The following is a 25,361-nucleotide window of genomic DNA, read 5'->3' as shown; positions in this document are numbered from 1 at the left end:
ACTAAATGTATTGTTAAAGATTAACAACATCAACTGCAGTACCATACAGGGTGGAACCTGGCGTTAGCAACACAGCCCGGTCACAGTCCCTCCCATTCTGTTCCTCATCCAACAGCCACCCATTCTATATTGTCCCCGGGAACCTTGACACATGAATGTTACCTGCACAGCACAAGAACAGAGGAACCCTCTGCTCCCTCTTCACTTTGGTACCTTTATTAGCATCTTCATGGAGAGTGAGCCTACTCTACTTCCATACTTCTGCACATTTGCACCATACAGGAAAACGTTCTTTCATCAGCAATGTGAAGTAAGAATTTCCAGTAATTTTTTTCATGGAAAATGTTCCATTTCATTAGTAACAATGAATGGATGCCAACTGCAACTATAATAATAATAATGTTATTATTGTGTGATTCTGGTTACAAGGGTCAACTAATGCGTCACATATGTACATTTGGAGTCAATACAGATATATATATTCCATCTATATCCCTCCAGCTAAATCCAATGAGCAGATTAAGAAATTTTGGCATAAAGTAGAGAGCTATCTATCCTCTCAAATTATTAGGTTCCCCGACGCATACCTATATATTTTGGGTGATTTTAATGCCAGGATTGGCTCAAACAACAACGATTTGGAATCCAGATACCCTATCCTGAGTGAACTCAGGGATAATCAGTATTTTCCAGACAGAAATTCAAAAGACCAGTCACTGAATTATGCTGACTTTTGCCTGGCACAACTTCAGTTTAGTCTGGATTTTGTAATTTTAAATGGGGTGGACCTTTGGGAAGGTTCAGGCGAATTCACTTTTTCAAACTCGTTTGGCTCAAGCACAGTAGATTATGGGCTGGTGTCCAGAAATGCTTTTCAGTTAGTACATCAGTTCTATATAGGCACAAGAACTTGTAGTGACCACCAGTCTCTAACTCTTACCTTACGTGTCCCAACTCTTAACTTACGGTTACCTCATTCCCATCTAACTGATGCCCTGGTTGAGTGTTCACATAAAATAAGAGACAAGTGGTCTGATAAATTAAGTAATCTACTGGAGGTAAGATTAAATTCCGACCCAGCAATTCGACTAAGATCAGCAATTCTATCGGAGGAATCGGCCACATCTACCATAAAGGCGTATGATAATTTAATTCATCTTTTTCAAGATGCTTTAACTCATGCAGGCAGGTCAGGGCCAGATAATACTGCCCCTACTATCCACAAGGGCCCTACTTGGTTTGATAGAGAATGCTATTTGAAGAAAAAAGTGATTAGGGAGTCCTAATTTACAGAAAATCAGGCTATAACCATCTCCCTTCGTCCTATTTTCAGTTAAAAAAGCAATATAAGACCTTAATAGCCCAAAAAAGACGTCAATCTGAACGTAATTCCTGGTCCCTGATGTTAAATGCTTCTCTGAATAACGATTCAAAAACATTTTGGCAGATTGTGTCAGGTGTTTTATGTTCCAATTCTCAAGCTCCAAGTTGCACAATTCCAGCTCAGGTCTGGGAGGACCATTTTAGATTCATTTTTACTGACCCAGACACTATTCTTTTAGCCCATGTCAACACACAGGACATCACTCTTTCCTCTCTCCCCTCTTGGAATCCGGTTTCTAAGGAGGAAGTGATCGAATTAATCCATCAGCTTAAAGGGGGCAAGGCACCCGGCATAGATTTTATTCCTGAATTTATCAAAATTAACCAGGATTGGTGGGCCCCTCTGTTAGCTGCCCTTTTTACTGTTATAAATTAATCTGGCAATATCCCTGTCAGCTAGAAACATGCAATAGTGCTAAGGGTTCCAGTGCTAAGATGAAGAGAGGGCAATCTTGTTTTCTGCCTCTCCTTAAATCTATTTTGTGTGTATTTACATTGTTTACCTGAATCACTGCTGTTGAGTCACTATATATTTTACCTATAATATTCAAAAAAACTTCTCCAAATTTCATCTTACTTAAAAAACTGATAAAAAATGGCCACTCCACGCAATTAAAGGCCTTGAAAATATCCAAGGACAGTAACTCTAAGGGTTCTTTATGTACTTTGGAATGGTGTATTACATTCAATAATTTCCGGATTCGGTCTGAAATTTGTCGTCGGGGGACAAAACCAGTTTAATCTGGGTGGATATATTTGTTAATGATCTTCTTCAGGTGGTTTGCTAAGACAGTAGTGACAATTTTGTAGACCAAATTTAGCAGGGTTATTGGTCTGTATGATTCAGCACAGGATAAATCTTTATAGGGTTTGGGTATCACTACTATTTTTGAGTGGGTCCAGGTCCCTGGAAGAGGCATTCCCTTATGCCATTAAATACTCTGACTAGATAAAGATTTAAAATCTCCTGAAAGTGTTTATAAAATGTTGCTGTATATCCATCTAGCCCTGGTGATTTGCCTATTTTGATATTCTTAATTACTCCCTAGACCTCTTCAGATGTCACCTCTACACACAAAGTTTTTGCATCCTCACAATCAAGGGCTGGTAGTTTAGTTGAACTTAAATACTGTTTAATGGCCTCTTCTGATGGATTCGAAGATATATATATGTAGAATTCTGAAAATTTTCTGCAGATCTGTTCAGTATCCAATATCTTTTCATTTCCTTTACCCTTCAAATAACGAATTGCTCTTTTTTCACATTTTTTCCGTAATCTAGTAGCCATTATTTTTTATTCCCTTCCACTAAGTTTATAAATTTTTTGTCTTAGATACAGCATATTACATGCCATTAGATTGATTTCCAGGATATCCAGTTCCCTAAGTTTCCTCTCCAGTAACTGATATGTTTTATTAGATCATGATTTCTTATATTCATCTTGGAGCAGTTCCATTTCATTTTTAATGTCCACCCCTGCAATTACTCTCCTTTTTAGAATTGCCCCTGCTTTCGCACAGTGGCCCCTCATTACCGCCTTTCATTGTGTCCCAAAAGAGGCTGCTTGAAGTGCTTCCTTTTTCATTTTCCCGAAATTAATTAATTAATTCTTCAGATAACCTCGTTTTACTACTTTTATCCATCATTAAATTAGAATTGAATGTCCATGTAGGTGTGGTCTGAGTGCCGTGTAGGGGTCCTAGAGTTGCAACTACTGGGGCATGGCCTGTAATTCTAATTTGGCCGATATCTATTGCTACTGTCTGTTGCAAAACTTTAGGGGAACCTAATAAGTAATCTATTTGTGTCATTGAAGCTTGTCTGGCTGATACATAAGTAAAACTTTAATCAACTGGGTGGGTTTCCCCCCATAAATCCCAGACATCCCATTTTCAAAAGGTTCTTAATAACTTTAATTGTTGCTTCCATTTCCCCTTATTTAACCCTGTCTTTTGCTCCTTCCCAGCTTTTTCAAGATCTTTATTTGTAAGACCTTGTATATTCCAGTTTAAATCACCCCCTAATATCAACTTCCCTTGGGAGAATGTTTTGACCTTTTTTAAAATTTTATTTATGAATTTCATAAATAAAATAAATAAAATGAGTGTTCGGTGCATAAATTAACCCCAATGTTATTAGTTGTCTCCTTCCAGTTTCCCTTCAACAAACTACCTTCTTTATCTTTTAATATTTTGATAATTTTAAAATCAATCTGTGAACTGAGGATAATGGAAACTCCCCTAGATTTAGAATTGCCCAAAGCCATAATCTGAGTGCTAAACCACTTGTCTCTTAATGATGATATCTTTTCTGCTACTTTATGTACTTCCTGTAAAAACAACAACATGAGGCTTATTTTCCTTAATATAATGTGTTATCCTCTCTCTTTTTACTATGTTCCTGAGTCCTCTTACATTTAATGTTAGTATCCTGAGATTCGCCAATTTTCTTTAATTGTTATTTTTATTTTAATTTACTCTCCAATCCAGACTTGTTTCACCATCTCTACAACACTTACTCCCTTATTCCCGCTTGAACCAGAACCCAGATACCTCCCTTTCCTCCCCCAGCCCCACCCCCTCTCTGCTTGACTGACAGAATGTACTTGCTCCGAGTGCACGCCAGGTGATATTTTCCTCTGGCCCATCCACAAGCAATAGGCAATTAAATAAAACCTTAGTATTGTTACACACAACTTTAATAATAATAATTATTAGTTCACACATCACAACAACCCAGAGGTCAATAACCCATACCATGCCATAGACCCAATTCATACATAATGGTGGCAAATTATGGGTTAATTAACCCTCAATTTGCTGGGCTGCATGTCACGCATAAATCACTTCCAATTTAAATATGCAGCCTCTGATCAGCCCAACTGCAGGTTGCTTTGTGACATTTGAATACAGTCACTTTAGGTTGTTTGTGGGTTAAACAACCCAAAGTTAACCTACCATTCATTCCCAGGTTAACTTTGGCTTATTTAACCTATGAATAACCCTTAAAACTAATGGACCTGTAATGCCAACCCATCAGTTTAAAAACTGTTGGCTTGTTGTCCACAAGTAGAAACGCTGCCTGCTATACATCTACCTTTTTTGCTTTAACACACAACCCATGATCGGCTCCTCCATTTGTATATTATGCAGCATGACATACAAAACCCAAGCTGCGGGTTGTTTAGGGGCTAAACAACTCAGCAGTTGACCCATGAAGCTTATCACAGGTTGAGCGCTACTGTGGGAGAAGCAGCGTGCTGCAGACAGCATGCCTGCTCATGTACAACCCATTGGTTAAAATTAAATGCAAATAGGCCACAATGTCTGGGTTTGCATGCCTACAATCAGAGCTTGCATATTCATACTGGAAATGGCTCATGTAGCATACAACCTGGCAAGTTGCAGGTTAATTAACCTAAGATTTGCTGCTATCTGTGAAAATGCCCATAGTCTTTATTATTTTAAAGTACTCCATTAAAAATAACTGCATAATGCAGGCATTCATAGGTTGTTGATGCAATCTGGAAGCAGCTTGTGCACAGCAGGGGTTCACCTATGATTTGCCACCAAATACCACCACAGCGTGTGAACCAGGTCTATCTCCTATGCATGTTCAGTTCACAGATGGCACTGGCCATATCTGCCGGAGTCTACCATTGTTCTGTATGAACTGAGAGGTCAGCCTAGAATACACTACACTCCTCTGCCCCTGTGCATTTACAGGGGAACTGGTGCACAAACTGCTTTTCAGAGAAGCTTGTGCACTAATACATATCTTCCCACTGAGGAATCACAGGGTTGTCTCGAATCACTTTGAAATCCACTGTCAAACTTCTCCAAAGGAAAGCCTGTTCTCATAATACTGCCAAACTTTCAGTTGCCGATTCCCTCCTCCCTCTCAATCCCCTTTCCTTCTGTGTCATGTTTTTTAGGTTGTAAGCCTGTGGGTGGGGACTGTCTTAAAAAATATCTTTGTAAGCCACCTTGAGAACATTTTTTGGCTAAAGGGCAGGATAAAAGTGCTATACAAAATAAATAAAATAAATAATAAATGGCTTCTGCTTGCCATCTTTAAATCTACCCCCAAGGCTACTTGAAAGCCCTCTTTAACAAGCCCTTTCTAGAACCACCCTAGCTTCTCCTTTCTTATTTGTTCCTAGCCTTTTCCTCACTACAATATTCAAAATTATTTGCCATTGTATTTAAAGTTTTAGGTGAAGGTTGAGTTCTTCTAAGGACCAGAGCATAAATGCAACAAGTACTGAGGGGCACAGTGACAGGTTTCTTTGCCTTCACGCCATTTTCTATCCTGAGAGAGAGACCATTAAAAGTTAATTAAATTAAGTATAATAAAATACAGTGCTGCTCAGCTAAGACTATTCAAGAATCTGTACTGCAAGTCAGATTTCAAACTGATTCAAGACAAATTTTAAGTACTCATTTCTCTGCACAACCTTTAATCAGATTATTTCAACCCTGAAAATGAAACAAAGAGGTTCTTCCACTTTTTTTAATTTTCAGTCCATCTCTGTGGAACAGGACTTGGGAGAAGTAGAGACTAAACTTAGCTGGCTTCTTCACTAACCTTAGCTGGCTTCTTCTTTTCTTGCTCAGAGTCTGAAGAGTCACTGGAGTCCTCACTGCTGCTCTCTGCGCTGTCAGGAGCTGCCTTTCTTGGCATTTTGGGCACAGTGATGAGTTTAACAGCTAGATTTGCAGAAGGAAAATATTAAGACACATCCAAGAATCATGCATCAGTTTCTGCACATTAGTGGCAACGTTGTCAGCAAAAGTCTGTACTGCAAGTCAGATTTCAAACTGATTCAAGGCAAATTTTAAGTACTCATTTCTCTGTACAACTTTTAATCAGATTATTTCAGCCCTGAAAATGAAACAGTGTTCACAGTACACATCCTGCCCAGGTTGGTTTTTATATCACTCATGTTAATAGTTTTCAACAATTTTCCTAATGAGGAATACACATAATACAAAGAGGAGAGAAGGCCACTGCCCACAACCCAATGGTGTAATTCCTTCCACTTTGCGCCAACTGCCAGTACTGAGGGCCATGGGCAGCTTCACCACACACCCCATCCTACAAACACACAGTTGTAGCTGATTTTTTTCTTTCCCCAGGATAATCCAAGTGAGTTTATGTGACCTTCATTTTTTCCCTTGTAGGTTTTAGCTGCTATCCCCTGGACAGGTAGGGCAACCTTCCCTTAACCATTCAATTGTCTTACCTTAACTGCACCAAAAACAATTTCTTAAGTTAGGGGAGCGCACTTTGACAGCCTATAGGCCTGTTTCCCTATGTTATTTGGACTTCCAGCAGCTTTGATGTATGGTTAGGACTATCACTAAAGTATACAGGCCTGTTGGATTAAAATAAATAAAGCCAAGTCCACTTAACTTCTGTTTACATTTGAGAGTTCATTGTGCAAGTTTCAAGCAACACAGGACTGATATCACAGCTGTAAAGCTGCCTATAATAATCATAACAGATGCAGCCAACTGAGAATTCCAAACCTAGAAGGGCATTAAAGTGGTACTGTGACTGACCAGGATTACATGTTATACGGCAAATTTAGAAATACTCCAACCACAACATCCAAGATCTTTCCAAAATGATACTTTAACATATTAAGCAGGCTTGAAAACAGTGACTCCTTGGGCCAAGTAGGAATTGCTTCCTGGTGAGCAGCCAGAGCAGCTTTATAAACATGTATTCCTTCAATGTTTGGGAAGACTGGCCAATAATAATTATTGTAGACTAATTTGTAAGACTGATATTGGATCTAAAGTAACCTACTAACACCTATATTTAACAAATATCTTTACTTCAGCTTTTTTACACAAAACTTTGACCACTGTAAGAGCCCTAAAAATATCAACAGCCTGATTTCATTAAACCTTGAATTTTAAAAGAAAAAAGCAGAGAATATAGATTTTCCAAATACTATGAACAAATTTACTTGGAGAAATTGCATATGCAGAGATTTTGTCTTATGAAAATTCATGTCACAAAAATGGTGTCAGCATTTAAGGTGTCATACAACTTCTGTTACTTGAAAAGCTTGTATTTTTTCTTCACTTTTGAAGTAAAATTGGTTGGACAGGAAATTAAAATAGGAAGCTTTCCAACCAAAATCCATGGTTTCCCTACATTTCAGATTATGTACCAGAATAGATAGATTAACCTGATGGTAGTTTTATTATGGTTTTAATTTTTGTGAACCGCCCAGAGAGCTTCGGCTATTGGGCAGTATAAAAATGTAATAAATAAATAAATAAATGTTTTATACCTGAGTTTAATCTAAATTACAAAATATATTCGCATTTGCGACAGACATTTAGCATTCAAGTTTTGATATGCAGCTGTTACCCATCTGGAGGGCCCAGTATGAAGACGTAAAGGAACAAATCTATGGCCCCTAGAGAGAATCTCGGGGGTTGGGCATAAGATAGTTCGGATTCCTGGATTGGAGATCAGAGTCAGGAATTCAAACTCCCCTCCTCCTCACAGCTGACACAGAGAGAACTGCGCTGGCGACCTCAGAGACAGAAAGAGGGTGTGCAGAAGGGACAGAAAGAGAAAGAGGGTGTGCAGGTGGGGAGCGGAAGGGAAGGGAAAGGATGGCTTACACCGCATCCCCAGCCCTCTCCAGCCTTCTTCCCTGCCTCCCACTCTTCAGAGAGCCAACTAGACAGGCGAAAAAGCCCCTCTAGATAAAGATTGCATTTTGGATAGGACAGCACCGTAAACCTCCATTTGAACTCACAGACATTTGGGACATTTGGCTCTGGTCATTTGAGTGGATTTCAGTAAGCAGCAGCAAAGGAAGATATTAGTAACAGCTCCATAGATGTAAACTCCAAGCATAGCTTACAACTTCCTTTGAGTTATGTTAACAGCAAGAGCATAGCAAGTTTTAAAACACTAAATGCAGGCTTTGATTTCTGTGAAGAAATCAAAGTATCAAAGATACGAAGCTCAAAAGAGATCAGAAAAAAGATCAGGAAAGGGGGAGACAAATCACACTGAAAATGAATAATGGTTGATTTACTTGATGCCTCTCAGGCTCTCTTCAGGCATTCTGGTGGATTGTGTCTTGCTTATTCCCACAGCCTAGATTACAACTGTTAGTCCATGGAAAACTGCCATATAATGACCTTATCATAAGTAAAAGGCTAGATCGGATGCCCTTTCATCCTTTTGAATCCTGCAATTTATCACCCTGTTTAGAAAAGAGAGCCCACATTCAAAAGTTATTATGCTGTTGGGATACAGATTGTACTAATGGATCCTCTAAAAATGTATTGCTCTTTGGTCCTCCTGCTCCAAGAGGACAGGTTCACATTCATGGTTGTTAATCGAAGGCTTCAAGTTCATAGACGCAATGTCCCAAAATACCAAATGTTGGACATGATGGGAAAGGGTGTAGCTACTGGTGTAAGCTTGATATATAGACTCCTGATGTGATGTAGCAGGGCTCTTTCAATATTTTTTAAACATTTGGATGTAACTATGGCCCAGGTCATACATAACAGTATGAGCAGGAGTGGCTTCTCATGATTTTACAGTTAACTGCTGGATTGTTTAGCCCATAAACAATTCAGTGCGCCAAGTTTGCATGTCACACTCAGAATCAACAGATGGGACAATCACAGGTTGTTTAAAGGAAGTGCACGTGAGGAGTGTGTCAGAGGCAGTGTTTTCACTCACTCCCAGCAACTCATGGATTAATTAAACCATGATTTAGCGTTATGTGCAAACTTGCCCATTGACTTGCCCTAGAGAATGAAAAAAGCAGCACTCAAGTTCCTTTTCAATCAAGTGTGCAATTTCTGATCTGTGCCAGGAACAACCTAGCAAACCTCACCTTGTTTTCTGGCTGGGGGCTTCTCATCTTCACTGGAGGTATCTGAACTGGATGAAGATTCTGTCTTTGCCTTCTTCGCAGGAGGACCATTGGGAAAAGCTTGCCGTTTTTTGGCTTCAGGTGATCTAAGGAAAACATTAGGGTCACTAATCGAGCAGAGAAACAAAGTTACAGGACAGGATGGAGGCAGGTACAGCTTGGTGTCATCCACATACTCTTATCAGAAGAAAAGGAGGCAGCTATCAGGCCTAGGTACAACTCCAGCTGAGATACCCCCTCCTCCCTCCTGCTAACAATTGCCACTGTAGAGGCCATCGGTGGGGGAGGAAACAGCAATCCTTCCACTATGCTTAGATCTAGCTCCATGACCTGCTGAACTTTATAACTAAGAATCTAGCAATTGAGTTTTCTTTTCTCCTCCTTCTTTCAAATCCCTTTTCCTTTTGTGCAATGCCTTTTAGACTATAAGCCTCTAGGTAGGGACTGTCCTACCACTGACCTTTATAAGCTGGTCTGGGAACCTTTTTGGCCAAAGAGAGTAAAAAGGCTTTAAATAAATACTATGCTACACCAGCTTTGTCTAGGAGAAAGGAATCACTTAGTTCCTGCCCTGGAGCAGTTCTCCTTGTCATGCTCTTGACTTCTCAGCACCACAGAGCCTGCCTAACTGCCTGAATGAGTCTCTTCACATTAACACTCACTAATACTCTGCCTCCTCTTCAAAGAAGGAGACTCACTCCTGAGCCCTGAAACAAATATATATAGAAGCTGCATGTAAAATGGTTCTCAATCTACAACTAATTAACGAATCTGAACACCCTCTACTCCATTGCTGTGTGAAGATGATATGAATATCAGCATCGGAAAGTTAAATATGCTGCTGGAAATAGTATAAGAATTACAGTCTCCAATGCCTGTGAATTGGTTTCTTCTATATTACCCAGACAGCTTTATCTACATGAAGACTCAGGATGAAACAAGAATGTATGTATATTTGTTCCAATACTGAATGCTGATGTTCACACTAGTTCTCCCTCCTCACAGAAGGTGGACTTAGATTTCTTATTTTGAAAGAATAATTTCTTATACTCAAAGACATATGAAGTAGCGAACTTGCTGAAGCTAAGCAATGCCTGGGGCTGGTCAGTGCCTGGATGGGGAGACCACCTGTGAACCCCATGTATGCCACCTTATGTTACATGACAGAAGATTGGATATGTATAAAACATTAATCTTGGATTTTCCTGAGGATGAAGTTGATCAATAAGTTGTGCTTTCATTTAAAAGAGATTTCTCCAATGCCTGTGACAATAATGCCATCAATAATGGGGTATGCCTAATCTGTACAAAACAGATTTTCTGAAAACTAGGTTTGATGGATATTCAAGATTTGATGGGGTCTTTAACCATAAAGGTACAACCATGCAAAGCTCCTCATAAGTAGTTACATTGACCTTAATGAGTGTTAGTTCACTAGCTGTGCTGCATGAGTTTATCTCCCTCAGACAACACCTATCTGGAATATGTAGCTGCTAGGCAGAAGTGAAAAGTTTGTACTAAACTCCCATAACGTAGTAGAAAGTGCATGGTTCTTTGCTTTACCATGGAGCTAGGAGTGATGAAACAAAGACTGATAAGTTAGATCAACAGTGAGGAAAAACTCATGATGAACCCAATCAACACTAGCTAGGCATATGTTAGGACCCACTCTGTGGCATTGAGAGTGGAAAGTAAATCTCTTTCCCACTATTATTGCATCTGCACAGTGTTATCTAGTGGAGCTACTCCAAGTGGTGAAGGGTTTGTTACAGGTAGGACTTCAAAGTTTTTAAACTACATTACTATCCCCGCACTTATTCCTATCTGGAAGACTATTAACATATTTATTCCCAGTAGACGAGGTAACCACTATAAAATTGTTTGGAACAGAAACAGGCAATTTTTCCTGAAAAGCTATACCACTTACTTCAGCCAATAGTTGAAGACATCAAGGAGCGAAGCAGCATTGGGATCTTGCTCTGTCTAAAAGGAAAACAATACAAAACCAAGAAAATTAAATGGACCCTTTTTTGGAATACATTTTGATGCAGGTTGGAAAATGGATAGCTTATAGACAACTAGGACATCCCTGCCTTTTTGCAAATGCCACATACTATGAACTCTGAGGCATTCAGAAGGTTTTTTCCTCAGATAACTTCAGATATTCGATAGACCACCACTGTATGCCAGTTTATATGTTTGTAACTAATCCATTAAATCAACGGATTCAGATCATATCAGTGTTTGACTTAAATAATAAAATTGTCACATCAATAAAACAAGTAAAGCCAGTTAATTTACCACTGCTGATAGGCAGAAAACCGGTCTAGCAGTATAATACAAAACTAAGCAGAAGAAACGATTTTTTAGTAATCTTTTTCAGCTACAATTTTAATATTAAAGCTTCATTAACCCAGTAGTTTACTGCACACAACTATTTACAAAACTCTCATGCAAGACGCAACACTGCAGAAATAAAGATGTGACAGGAATGGGAAGCAGCAGACTGGTAGGTAAATTTCACACCCAAGCATGCTGAAGCAGTGGTGTTTTGCATGATAATTCTATAGAGCCACAAAGTTCCGATAGGGCATCAAAACTACTTTAAACATCCATTTCAAGAATACCTTGGCTCTTTCACACATAGTAACTTTGTCCTCCTGCTGACATGACAGGCCCTTTTGCACTCCTCTCTAACCCCAGGCAAATCCTCAAGCCTTTAATGCAACCACTAACCTGACTGTCCCTACTCTGCCTAAAACCTACAGCCCTATGCAATTTAAACTATTCCCCCTCCTTACTTCCAACCACGATATTGACACTGCTTTTCTCATTTTATTATTCTTTCTTCATCCATCCAGTGCCTGCCACTCACCACTCCCCGGAGTTACACGTGGACTTCCAGCCACCAAAGCCCCATTCCAGCAACTCATATCCACAGAGACTTACAATTGGTCTTATTATCCGCCCACACACATATACACCAGGACGCACGAATGGCACTGAAGACCAAGAAGAAGCACGTCTTGCCCTTTCACAGGCTGCCGCAAAAACGGTCATTTGCAGACCCACCCACCCGCCTTCCCGCCTCTACTCCCCGCGCCCGGACCCTTTTGGGCCTCCGCTTGGTTTGGCTCCCTTTCCCCTCCAAGCGGATTTGCCCCTGCGCTCCAGAGAGCGCTCACTTCAGCAGTGGCTCGACACGGGCACCTTGGGGCAATGTGACGCGAGGGAGACTGGAGCAGGCAGGGACCATCGGAGCCTGCTTCAGTTGGAACCCCCCCCCCCCCCCGCCACCCAGGGCTAACATCTTCATCCTGTGGGGAAAGAGGAGGAGCTGTTGGTCTGCCCCTCCATTGGGAGATGAGAGGATGGAGCAAGGCCTTCCAACCAGCCTAAACAGTCTCCTTAATTTCTTTTTCTTTTCTCCCTCTTCCCTCCCCATCCCGTTTTCCTTGTGTGTAGTGTCTTTTTTAGAATGTAAGCCTGAGGGCAGGGACTGTCTTCTTTATTGATAAATTGTAAGCCGCTTCGAGAGCCTTTTGGCTGAGGGGCGGGATAAAAATACTCTAAAATAAATAAATGTGGGCAGAGAAAACCGGCTGAGTTCGGACGACACGCTAATAGACGGTTGGCTTCCATTTTGTTCCTATCCTCCCCTCCTCCTCCGTTGATTAGCGTGTCGTCCGAACTCAGCCACCCTCTTGCGTGGCCGCCCCAGCTGCCCCTTTCCCTCGACCGATTCATCCTAGAACTATTCCTCGAATAACCGCATCCCCCCCCACCTCAACACACGCGCGCACACTAACTCCCCACCCCCACGCCTCAGAGTCCCGCCGAAGAAAACCGGCCGTCGTCTCACCACGCCCGCCGCCTTCCCAAACGCGCGCGCCGCCCCTTCAAAATGATTTTCCCTCAGGAAGGCGAACACTAAAGGGAACAAGTCGCTCGGCACTACGCGTGTCTTCGCCATGTTGCTACCGGAAAAGGAAGCTGCATCCCGGTAACGGATGTTTTTTAAAAAAACCGTTTTCTTTTTTAAATATCCGTTCTCTAGAGATAGAAAACTGCAGAGGCCACCATGCAGCCCGCGCTTCGCATGTCGATAGATTCCTCTCACGCCGCCCCTTCCGTGGAGGCAGAAGTACGAGCCGCCCATGAAATAGTGCCGAAAGCTAGAAATATACCGTAGCGGCGATTGGCGGCTGGAGTGAATGATCACCCCCAAACGAAAGGTAGCGGCAAAGAAATGAGGTTGTGCTCTTTCTAACCCAGCTTTCCGTACAGTTTTTGTTGTTGTTCTTGGTTTTTAACTTTTTAAAACGTAGTTGTGACAGCCGCCTTGCTGAAGCGGAATCCCGTGTACGCTGCCTTGAGTTCCATCATGGAAGAAAGTCAGGATATAAATATAATAAATAATTAAAATCCAATACAAAGAGCCCTGCTATAGTCCTGCAATGTAATCCACTGAGAGGTTGATGGGGCTCAGCTTGATTTGGATTTCCACCGCGCTTGGATTCGGACAGGGCTATATAAAATTGCAGGGCAGAACCTCTAGGATCAACTTGCATTTTGGAGAAGCTTTCAGGAACCACATTATAGTGGTGAGGAAGGCTAGAGGCAAAAGGGGCGGGCCAAAATTACCACATATTTTAGCATAAAGCTCTTAATAATTAAGCCTTAGTAGACGCATTTCAACATTTCAGAAGGGGGTGGGGGGAGGCACACAAGCCCAGAAACAACCAAAGGATGGGTGGTTGGGGGAAAGGGCATGGGGCTAGAGCAGTGGTTCCCAAACTTTATAAACCCGACTTAAGTTTTGTTGCCAATTCTATTTAAACTCTGCAATAAAACGCTCCACAGGACACTCTACTATATTGCAGGAGATTGAGTGTTTTTGACGTCATTGGTAACATATCACAAAAAGTCCTTTTTCAGAGAAATGCAGTATCTGTCCATCCCCATCAAAACAGGCCAATATATTGATTTACATTGAACTGCGTTCTCAAAGCCTGGTTTCCAATGCACTTCCCTTTTTCTTTTTTTTTAATAATTTTTTTTATTGATTTTTACCTACAACAATACAATTAAAAATAAAGAACATAGTAAATAAACACAGAATAACATTTGAATCATATATTCAAACTTACTCTATTGAACATAATCACACTGTTAGACAAATATCTGGTTCTTTCTTCCTAAGGGCGGATCCCATAGAAAGGCACAAGATCAAGTTTGGAGGATGCAATAGATTTATTTTAGGCTTTCAGGCTGCAGCTCTGGGTGCGAAAAGCTTAAATGCCATTCGGACCCTGAGTACAAGAAATTACAATTATTTATACAGTTAACATTACATATGCTTCTTTCCTGCCATTGTTCTAAAAATGTATACGTGGTACAGTTAGCATTACATATGCCTCTTTCCTGCCATTGTTCTAAAAATGTGTGCATTGTGCTGGTTCTGACTAAATGTCAGCAGGCATCCGGGTTTGGTTCAAACCCATTCCTTAAGTGCTGATTCTGAAAAACAACTTACATAGCACAGGGGGTTTGGGTGAAACAGAGTTCACTCCCAAGTCACACAGCAAGATTTTTCTAAAATGGAGTTACGTTTGCTAACATTTCTCCCTCCTCTAAAGCGTTTTACAGATCATAAATCACAGTTTATCATTGATTCCTTCATCTATTTGTTCATACATTACAAGCATTTGTTTTTGCATCAAGCTTTTTTGCATGTGGCGAATAAGAGCCATTAAACAGGGAAAGCAACAGGATAATACTAGACAAACAAACAATACGGCTAACATAATCATTATCAATCCCTTGAGCCAACTTAAATCAGGTAACCAGCTGGTAAGCCAGTTAAACCAATCATTTGGTCCGCTGATCCCTCTTGTATTTTCGCCATTCATATGCTGGAGATTCTCAAGTTCATTTTCAATAGTTTTATTTAAATCTTGAAAGGTGACTCGACACCCTTTACCAACTATCTTACAATATCCTCCTTGTTTGGCCAAAATATAATCTAATACAAAACGCTGCTGTGCAACTTCTTGACTAAGATCTTCTATTTCAGATTGCATTGCTCTAATCATTCTTGCAGTAGCATTTATAGTTTTCTCTAAGCGGCAGGTCAATCCTAATATACTTTTGCGGTTTTCCTGTGCAATGATGCCAGGATATGCTCCTAATGTTAGGATTCCAGAGAATAATCCACCTGCTACTCTTGAAGGTTCTGTTTTAGACATTTGTTCTCCTACAATCACCATGTCATTAAAATTCTTTCCTATGGGTCCTACTAGCTGTCCTAAGCCCCCTGTCTCTCTCCGAGTTCTGGTTCCAGCAAGTTTTACCACTTGCACTGGCATGGTCAGATACCCAACGCCCACACATTGGTAGCTTCCAGGGTGATAGTTAGTGGCCCATCCTTTATAAAAGAACCATAAATTGGGGTCTCTGGCTTGCCATCCAGAGCAAATACTTCCTCCTTTTACTGAATATTTCGCCTGAAACATTGGGTATTCAGGGTATATATCAGAAAAGGTTGTTTGTTTAGGGGAGTTAATAGACATGGAAGTATTTCTCTGTCCCCACAACCAAAATTTATCAGAACAATAAGAATAATTCTTTAATCGTTCATAGAATGGCTTCTATTTTCCCCAATCTTTGGTCTTGTTATTCTAACTTCCTGAGTGTGAACAACAAAAACACATTCCTTTGGTGTACTTATTGGTTTTAAACCTTCGGTGTGGGTTTGCTCTGAATTCACTGCTACTTACTTTAGTAAAAAGTAAAATAGTAAAAAGAGTAACTGCTCCTTTATTCCCTAGCGTGGCTTGCAGAGCTCCTACAACCATGTCAGGATCAGTAATTAAACTAGGTATCATGGTAAAGTCTCTTACAGTAAGGGGATGTTTATAAAACAAAATTGCATCTTGTCTATGTTGGTTAAACATATATTCAGCATGTGTATTGAACTAGTTTCCTTGTCCCGTCTGGATTAGGATCAAGCATTCAAGCAGGACCAAGGTCATGCTTCTGAATCTTTTAAAAGTAGACATGGCCTATCGTGGAATTGGCACACTTTGATGGGTGCCGATCGTGGTGTACACAAATGGGAGTATCTAATTGAGACTCTTTACTTTTAAAGTGGTTACACACTTATTTTTTAATTTAGGGCCGAGGCCGATAATTCTCTGGATGCCGCCTATACCACAAACGCCAGTAGATTTTGGGCTCTACAGTCCCTAACCTCTGAAAGATGTAGGGGTTTTTCTGAGGCCCTTTTCCTTGTGTCCACACAACAGTGTTGTTCAGTTCTCCTTGGGGCAGTGGGTTTACAAAATTTCGAATGACTGGTTCAGCTGCTGTATGATAGTGCACACTTTGGAGGCCCACCCATCTACTAATTTTTCATAATTTTAACTTTGGTGCCTCCAAGAGGTATACAAGTATACTTAACACGCTTGTCTTGATCCTCTTGTCCTATGCTCTGAGCTGCTTCCGGTGAGTTCAGAGAGGGAGGGTTGCTGTCCTCAAGGTTGCCCGTGTCCCTCGAGCACGCGAGGCTCGAAGGAGGCAGGGGTGGCCTGTAGGCTTTAATTCTAGAACAATGAGTCCATTTATTTAGTCCAATTAACTTAACTGCTGAATGGCTTACAAGTCCTACTGAATAAGGTCCTTCCCACCGTACGCCGTCAGAATCTGGGTTCCACCTTTTCAACAACACTTCATCTCCCATCTGGAAGCAATGGATCGGGGCATCAAGTGGCAATCGCTGGAAGGGTGCGGCGTACTTGTGGAGCTGTGTTAAAACAGACTGAAGGGCAGTTACATGATCAAATAACATCTGGTCTCCCGTTTCCCACTTAACTTCTTCTCTTATCCCAGTCAGCACACGCGGTGGAAACCCAAACATCAATTCAAAAGGTGATATCTTTAAACCCTTGCGAGGCATTCTCCTAAGCTTTGTTAAGGCTAGGGGCAAGGCATCTACCCAATTTTGAGAGGTTTCTAGCTGGATTTTCTTAAGTGTTTCTTTCAAGGACCTATTCATTCTTTTCACTTGTCCTGAGGCCTGTGGCCTCCAAGGAGTGTGGAGCTTCCAATCTATCCCTAGCTCTTTTAGCTACCTACTGCACTATCTTAGAAGTAAAATGGCTTCCTTGATCTGATTTCTATGACTTCAGGTAAGGAAAAGCAAGTTACAATTTCTGACATTAACTTTTGAACTACAGATTTAACCTGGTTATTCTGACAAGGAAAGGCCTCTATCCAACCCGTGAGCTGATCAACAAAAACTAACAAATACTTAAACCCTTTGGCAGGAGGCATTTCGGCGAAGTCTACTTGTAGACGCTGAAATGGGTAGTGTGCCCACGGTTTCCTCCCATCGCTGGAGGGGGTCGTCTGGGAATGTTGGTCTTCTGACAGATGGTGCAGGTTGAGGCTATTCTTTGGGCTTCTTGGTGCATCCCTTTTCCAATGGTTGTTCTTTGCAGGTGTTCCACCATGCTGCTGGCTCCAGGATGTCCCAGGTTCTGATGAAGATCTTGTAGGATTTTTCTCATGATCAATCGAGGCAGTACTGCAAGTCCTTTGGGGGTTATCCATCAACCACTCTCATTCTTCTGGGCTTTGGCTTCTCGAGCTATAGTCTCTCTGTGTACTCGTTCACGGGTGGTGGCAGCTTGGTGGGATGGATTAGGAAAATTCCTGCTTCTCCTTGCAGGGCTTGTTTAGCAGCTGGGTCTGCTTTCTGGTTTCCTTTTCTCAATTCTTCTCCAGGCGCACGTCCATGGGCTTGCACATGCATCACAGCCACTTCAAGGGGAAGCATCAGGGCTTGTAATAGGTCATTGATGAGACCTCAGTGCACGACAGGCTGTCCATTGGCAGTGATGAAACCTCTTTCTTTCCATAAGGCACCATGTACATATAATACAGAGAAAGCATAACGAGAGTCTGTATATACATTTAGGCATTTACCTGTTCCAAACTCGAGGGCTCACGTTAAAGCAATCAATTCAGCGGCTTGTGCAGAGAAATGTGGAGGTAATCTCTCCTGCCATATGGTTTCTTCACTGGTTACCACAGCTGCTCCTGTGTGTCTTTTCCCTTCAGTTACAAAACTAGAGCCGTCAACAAAATAAGTCACATCAGGGTGCTCAAGGGGAATATCATTTAAATCAGGTCCAGGTTTGGATTCTAGACTTAAAGTCTCTAAACAGTCATGCTCGGGGCCCTCCTCTGAGGTTCCTTCAGGTAGCAATGTTGCAGGATTTAAAGAGGCAATGGCCTTGAAAGTCAATCGTTCAGTTAACAATAATCCAATTTCATACCTTGACTGCCGTGCAGGGTTGAGATATCTCCTCCTGATCCTAGGATCTGGGGCACTCCATGTGGCACAAGAACTTCCATCTCTCCTCCCATGGTCAGCTTGTCCACTTCCTGGACGAGGAGGGCGGTGGCAGCGACAGCTCTCAAGCATGCAGGCCAACCTTTAGCTACAGGATCTAAGACTTTAGAATAATAGCCTAGGCAGGGGTTTTAGAGGGTGCATGTGGTCCTGTAAGGCCAACCCCCTCGCTCTAGACGCGTATAGAAGGGAGCCCCCCCATTTTGCCTGCCCAGACACGTTTTCCTGCATAGAGAAGATGGCGAATCCAACCCCAGCCAGCGGATCTTCAACAGTTCCTCCACAGACCCCCCTGAGGAATCAAAACAGAAAGATGAATAAGGTGGTGAATCCAACCCCCGCCAGTGGCTCTTCACCAATTCCTCCACAGACACCCTTGAGGAATCAAAACAGAAAAAGGAATAAAGCCTCACGAAAACGGTATATCAGCTCTAGTTCTGAAGATGATGTTTTCCTCCCATGTAAACGTCTAGACATGGAACAAACGGATCAGCCTGAGACACTCCAAATGTGGCACAGCGTCTTAGAAGTAATTTCTGCAGAGAACCTTGAGGTAATCAAAAATCATTCTATCCGTCTCTGTGCAATACTTACCTGTGGTATAAAGGCCCTCATACATGTTCTATTTATAGGCATCCGCTGTGAAAACACCCACCACAGAAAGTTCCGTGGTGCCCCCACTTGCGGCCTTGATAAATATGTCTTCAAATGGAAATGCTAAAATAGAGGTGTGTGATTAATTCTATAATTTTAGACTGAAAACTCTGATGTGTATCTTTAATATACTAACCACCATCTTATAATTATTTTTTCAGGATTTTAATTTTACAGCTGGTCAAACAGGACCCGTCCACATGTGTGAGATTCTCGGGCTGCAAGCTAGTGAAATAGCTTATACCTCTCCACGAAAGAGACACAAAGCTATGGATATGCTAGTGCGATCTACAGTTTTTGCAATTTTGAGACATTGTTTAAACCAGTACCTGCATGAAACCTGCATGGGGTGTACTTTGAAGGCGCCTGGGCAATCCGCACACGAGTGTCTAGTCTGGCCCAAAAGTGTCATATCTAGAAAATTGCGAATTGTATGTGGGAAAATCAGTTTTAAAAGCATATTACATGTTGTCATTCTAATTGGTTACAGTTTAAACTGTCTTGTTCTCACACCAAGGCATGTTGATCAAATTTTGATATTAATTACAAAAATTGGGAGGTCACACAATTCCTTGAAAACATTAAATACACTCCTGAGACCAGTACATGAACCGTTTTTAAACCGTGTCGTACATGTTATTCAGAAAAGAAAATATCAATACTTCATGCAGTAGGTATAATAAAAGTGATTTATTTTTTTAAAAAAACATTAGTGTTTGCCTGTTTTGTAAAAAGAAAAAAAAGAAAAAATCATAAGTTGATCCATGCAGGGGCATTGCGTTGCCTTTGCTTTTTAGCACTTCTGTGAGAAAGGATAGGTGTGTGAACTGTTGTTGTTGTAAGGCTCTTGGGGGATTTTAGCTCATCCAAAGCTTCTCTGTTAGCAGGGTTGCCCACTACCGAGGTTGGAACGTTCAGTTCAGCCAGTGCCCTCATAAAAACATCCCAGCCTTTAGGGGTGCGTTTGTTTGATAGGGCATGCGTTTACATGACTCCCTTAACCAAATCCATCATATTTGAACCAGATATAACATCTCCCTTGTACACAAAGGTACCTTTCTCATCCCATGAGGAAACAGCCTTGTTTTTCTTCATTTTGTTTAATAAGAGTCTTCCATGTTTTTTATATCTAGCTGGTAGGATGTCGAGTACTTCTTGGTAGACATGGTCAGAAACCCCGGGCGCATCATCCATGGGTTGTGTTGTATGATCTATGGTCTGTGTTGTCTGCGGCAGAAATATTTAGGGTTTCTTTCTCAGCCTCCCTCTGTCTCACATGTGTTAGATATTTTTGCAGCAAAGAATCATACTGTTTGGCTTTTTCATATTCAGTTAAACCCTGTCTGTTAAGAATGTTCTGCATTTCAACATCCAGAGAGTTTATTGTTGCACTCCTGATGTCCTCTTCCTTAGGTTGGCCCTTTAGTTTTTCTAGCTGGTGGCTGGGGACCAAATACATCTTTTCAGCATACTCCATTAGCGACTGGTTAAAAGACCAGTGATCAGGGGGATTGCAAAACTTAGTAAGGGTCCAAGAAATCCACCAGATTGTTTCACCAGATACTTCTTCCTTCTCAGCGATATTTTCTTGTTACTCAACTTTTTAATAATGGCCCTCTTCTTTCTTAATACACGTACCTGCTGAGGAGATAGAGGTATGTTGCCTTTTAAAGTATTGAGGGCTATTTCCGCGATGGCGGCGACCAGGTCATCAGAAGCCGCACATAAAATAGCTTTTCTCTGACGCGGAGAGGCCTTAATAAGATGTTTTAAGAGAAACAGATTTCTTTTTACACGGACTGACATGTTGCCTTCCAGTCGGTCTGTACATCAATATTTAGTACAACACTAAAGGCGGCGCTTTTTGTTACCCCCTGCAGTTTTTTTCATAGTGTACACTACAGGGAGGTCTGGTGGAAAAAGACCTGTTCTTAGTCTATAAGATTCAGGGGTAGTGGCATTTAAATCCACCACCAGATAACCATAAGGTTTGCTTGTAGAATCTGCAAAAGCTTCCATGAAGAATTGATTGTTTTGAGGATACATTTGACGAGCTAAAGTCGCAAATTTGTAATTTATCTCTAGGGTTTTTGAACAGTACCATATATTTGGCATTTAGGCTAATGGTACGGTTGTTTTTTCCCTTGCAGAAAATATTCTGCATGATGAAAAATACACTCAAATTCCGGTGATGTGCGTACTGAGTAAAGGCCTTTTCAACTTCGCTATTATCAGACGCAGACAGCATGAGATCATCTATCACCAAAAAATTTACTTTATTGGGGGGTAACAAATCAGGATCATCAAGTTTCTCAGGCAAACCCTCCACAAAATGGATAAATGAGTATTTACACAAGAGATTTTTGTACAAAGGTTGCCAACAACCATAACACCATACAATATTTTCAGGTACCACAGAAAACACATTATGAGCATTGTCCAACATATTTTTGATAAAAAAACTTTTCCCACAGTTGCTAGGCCCTGCCAAAATAGCTGAAAAAGGATGCAGCCACCGTGTATCCATATTCAAAAACCATAAAGTAGAGTGTTAAACCCTTCAGTAATAACTCTTTTGTCATATACCACCTTTTGAGTTTTTTTAAGAGTCTTTGATTCAAGGGACCAATTGGCTTTGTGCCTTACAATCCCTGGCTGTTGCACAACAATCTCATGAGTCGGCCCCTGGTCCCTGTCTGAGACGTATGCAAAAACCAGGTCTTTGAGACTGTCGAAATTAATTTTTTCACAATTAGCCATGTTCAATGTGATCCCTTTGATTTTGAGAAAAGCTTTTCCTTTAGAATTTTTAAAACCATAAGATTTTGGACCTGCTGACACATACTCTGTGATAAAATCATCTGCGGGTATTTCACTTGTGAGGTCTCCTAAATAATCACTTAGGGGCGGTACCCACTCTCCAGGACGACTGACAAAAATCACAGAATCTGTGTCATGGTATAAGCACCGCTCTTGCAATCGGTCTAACACTTTGTACAGTTCAAGACGCGCATATGCAGTTGTAAATGCGGCTATAAACACATTCTTCCTGCCTGTAACCGTGGGTCGTGTTACAGAATGTTTCCAGGACACACAAACAGCCTCGTCATCAATAAATTCACACATTGAAACATCATAAGCATCAGAAAACAGCAGCTGAAATAACTCATCAGGATCTCTCACCAATTGTGTGTTTGGCAGGTTTGTCCTCTGTCCAAATTTTCCCCACAGAGAATTTAAATATAATTTAGCTATCTGCCTCTTTGCAGGGTTCACTTCAATCTAATCTGAACGTAATTCAATCCCTTCATTTCGGGAATAATCAGCTATATATCGATTTTTATCTTCTGCAGTGCCACACCATTGGGGATACCCTGAAGCTTCCTGTTTCTGGCGTAGATGCATATCAATATAATCTGAAAACAAGCGATTGGTCTTATTTTCAAAATGCCAGACTTCAAAAATTGCCACCACCTTGTACCCCTTTTCTATAGCAACATTAAGCTCGATTGCACACCATGTTCCTAATAGGGCCCGTTCCTCATCTGAATGTTTACAAGGTGTCCGTTGGTGAGTTTCTGCACAGGTTGCACACAGCACAAACATGAGCTTACCATCAACCTTGGCCGGGAGAACAGGAAAGAAAAGTCCCCTGGGTGGATAAACTTTAACCCTTGCAAGGCCAAAGTAATCTGTGAGTGGCTTAAAGTTCTCATAAATTATTTCAGGGTGGCCAAGAGGGTAATGCTTGTTTTTGTTTACATAAGGATACAGACTTGTAAAATCATAGTAATGGATCTTTTCCCCATCTTTAGGTTTATAATAGAGGGAGATCACATTAGTACGTCCCCCAAAGAGGTTCTAGGTTCTATAGGTTCTATAGGTTCTGGGAAACGAGCAGCAGTAAGAAAATTCTTGAGGTCCTCATCTGTGCTTAACATTTGCCGCCACTCATGTTCCCAGATGGCTATGACCTCAAACCCCATTAATTTCAGCGTTGCAGTCCTTTTTTCTGTGCTGTTGTATAGGCTTCCATAGGTCTTACCCATTAGAGGGTTATGATCTGTTGGAGAATAACACAGTACACAGCCATGCCAAAAACACCCATGAAATTCAAAAGCTGTTTTCTTATTGTCTATGACTGCATAGCCGTCGAGAAAATAATTATCGACTTTGAATTCGCTGCCCTTTAAGGCATGCTGGATCTGGACATTGTCTTTATGCTCTATGTAGCACAGCCATTGAATTGCTGAAGAAGAAAATCGCTTACATCTGTTTTCATAATTGTCGTGGGCGGGTATTGCAATCTTATAATCCATAAACTTAAATCTGTACATTGCGAAACAGGTGCTGGGTAAGGTGGGGTATTGAATAGGATCTATAGAAAACCTTTGCTGTACCCATTTCTTACCTTTGCGCACCAATCTCACCGTCTGTGTCATCTCTATGATCTCATGTCTATACTTTGTGCAGGCCTGCTCCAAAATATTAACATCTTGTTGGCAGTAAAAAGTTAACTCTGCCTGCATATCAAAGGTTTTTAGTCTGTTTTCCTCATACCAGGCTAAAAAAGCCTCTCTTTCCCCAGGCATCATGTGATTCACACCATAGTCCTCTGCTTTAGGCATTGGACCCACATAATCCCAATTCTCTGGTTTGTTAAAATAATGGGGGAAGTAACCCTTGCAACTATCAAACCCTAGAGCCTTTGGAAGCTTAGCGAGGGCCATGGGAAGATGACAGAGGGAATCAATAAATTTTATATTTAAACCCTTCATGGTGATACATATTAATTTTCCTCCTTGCGTAATAAGATCTACTTCAAGCTTTTCTTTTATCAGCTGGCTGAGAATAAAGTAGCCATCATACCCCTTAGAGTTATGGGCTATAAATGTACAGTATGAGAACTGTGTGCTATCTGTGAAAGTCTGGATAAAGGCAGCCAGGCAATCTTCACCCTTAAATTCCCATATTTTACCTGCTAAATTCCACGGAGTGACATCCCCGTAGGGTTTCGCAAGCCTCTTTCTTTTCTTACCAGTAGATGATTCAACCTTAAAGGTTCCTACCGTCTCACCTGCAAATGCCTTTGCAAAACAATAATTAGGAATGTGAATGCCTGTAGATTGTTGGGCTTCAAAATCATAGAACACATATTTTACAGACACCATGGATTTCTTAAGCTTGGACATGTAACACAGATGCTTTTCGCCATCAATAAAACCCCAACACACTCTGCAAAGTCTTCCAAGACAGTTTTGAAAATCGTGAGTTAATTCCTGGTAACTTGCGCATCCTCCACAGTACATTCTGCGGACGTACTCTACTTTACCGCCCAGGGCTAGTTCTTTATGCTTACGGAGACATACTGGTGATCTACAGGTTCGTTGGCAATACGTACAACGCAGTATTTTTACAACATTACTGGCGCAGTCTGCACTCAGACAGAGTCTACAAAAATATAGACAGGAATGAGAATGTGTGAATAGTGTAGCACATTTCTCACAGTAATTCTCTGCCCCAAAAACAGCTTTTACGCTACGTATACCGTAATAATGCTCATCGTGTAGTAACATTGAATAGGTTTTACCATATCTGACACCGGTTGGTTTGAATATACCCCAGCCATTTTTTGTGTATCTTATGACCTGTATGTTTACCCTCAAATGATTTTCAATCAGTGAAACATCGCTGAGTGTGACTTGTTTCTGGGGAGACCACCCCAAATCCTCATGTAGTTGTCTGGCCGCAGACAATAATTCTGCATCTGTGGGGGCTTTCTCAGCCATGACCGCTAAGAGACCCCCAGCAAAGCAGAGATTACTGCCTGTGTAATTAAAATCTACCAGATGTTGACGTTTTCTATGTATGATTTTACTATTAGGAATAGAGCTTATTTTCCACCTTTTTCCACCCCCACGTGGGGCCCTCACTATTGTGATAATTAAACGCAGTGTTGTATCCCCACATATTTCAGCATTG

The 25,361-nt window shown here is 41.2% G+C and overlaps 2 protein-coding genes across 3 annotated transcripts in view; one reads left to right on the top strand and one right to left on the bottom strand.

The window, feature by feature from the left end:
• The window catches only part of NOLC1 (nucleolar and coiled-body phosphoprotein 1), a 43,501-nt gene extending 30,212 nt beyond the window's left edge, over positions 1 to 13,289 (bottom strand). For both annotated transcript variants that reach the window (XM_063133216.1, XM_063133217.1), the window contains exons 1-4: positions 13,170 to 13,289; positions 11,235 to 11,290; positions 9,269 to 9,393; positions 5,971 to 6,092 (exon numbers count right to left, since the gene is read on the bottom strand). In XM_063133216.1, the coding sequence (XP_062989286.1) occupies positions 5,971 to 6,092; positions 9,269 to 9,393; positions 11,235 to 11,290; positions 13,170 to 13,280 (414 nt within the window). In that variant the 5' untranslated portion in view covers positions 13,281 to 13,289. The remainder of the gene's footprint in view (positions 1 to 5,970; positions 6,093 to 9,268; positions 9,394 to 11,234; positions 11,291 to 13,169) is intronic.
• Positions 13,290 to 18,963: 5,674 nt separating this feature from the next.
• On the top strand, positions 18,964 to 20,053 carry LOC134403196 (uncharacterized). The gene is made up of 3 exons (XM_063133303.1): positions 18,964 to 19,278; positions 19,358 to 19,453; positions 19,541 to 20,053. Exons 1-3 carry the CDS (start codon positions 18,964 to 18,966, stop codon positions 20,051 to 20,053), a joined length of 924 nt encoding a protein of 307 aa, XP_062989373.1.
• The last annotated feature ends 5,308 nt before the right edge of the window (positions 20,054 to 25,361 follow it).

Source organism: Elgaria multicarinata, chromosome 8 (assembly GCF_023053635.1).
Source record: "Elgaria multicarinata webbii isolate HBS135686 ecotype San Diego chromosome 8, rElgMul1.1.pri, whole genome shotgun sequence".
Lineage (NCBI taxonomy): Eukaryota > Metazoa > Chordata > Lepidosauria > Squamata > Anguidae > Elgaria > Elgaria multicarinata.
This window is presented reverse-complemented; position numbering and strand designations above follow the sequence as displayed.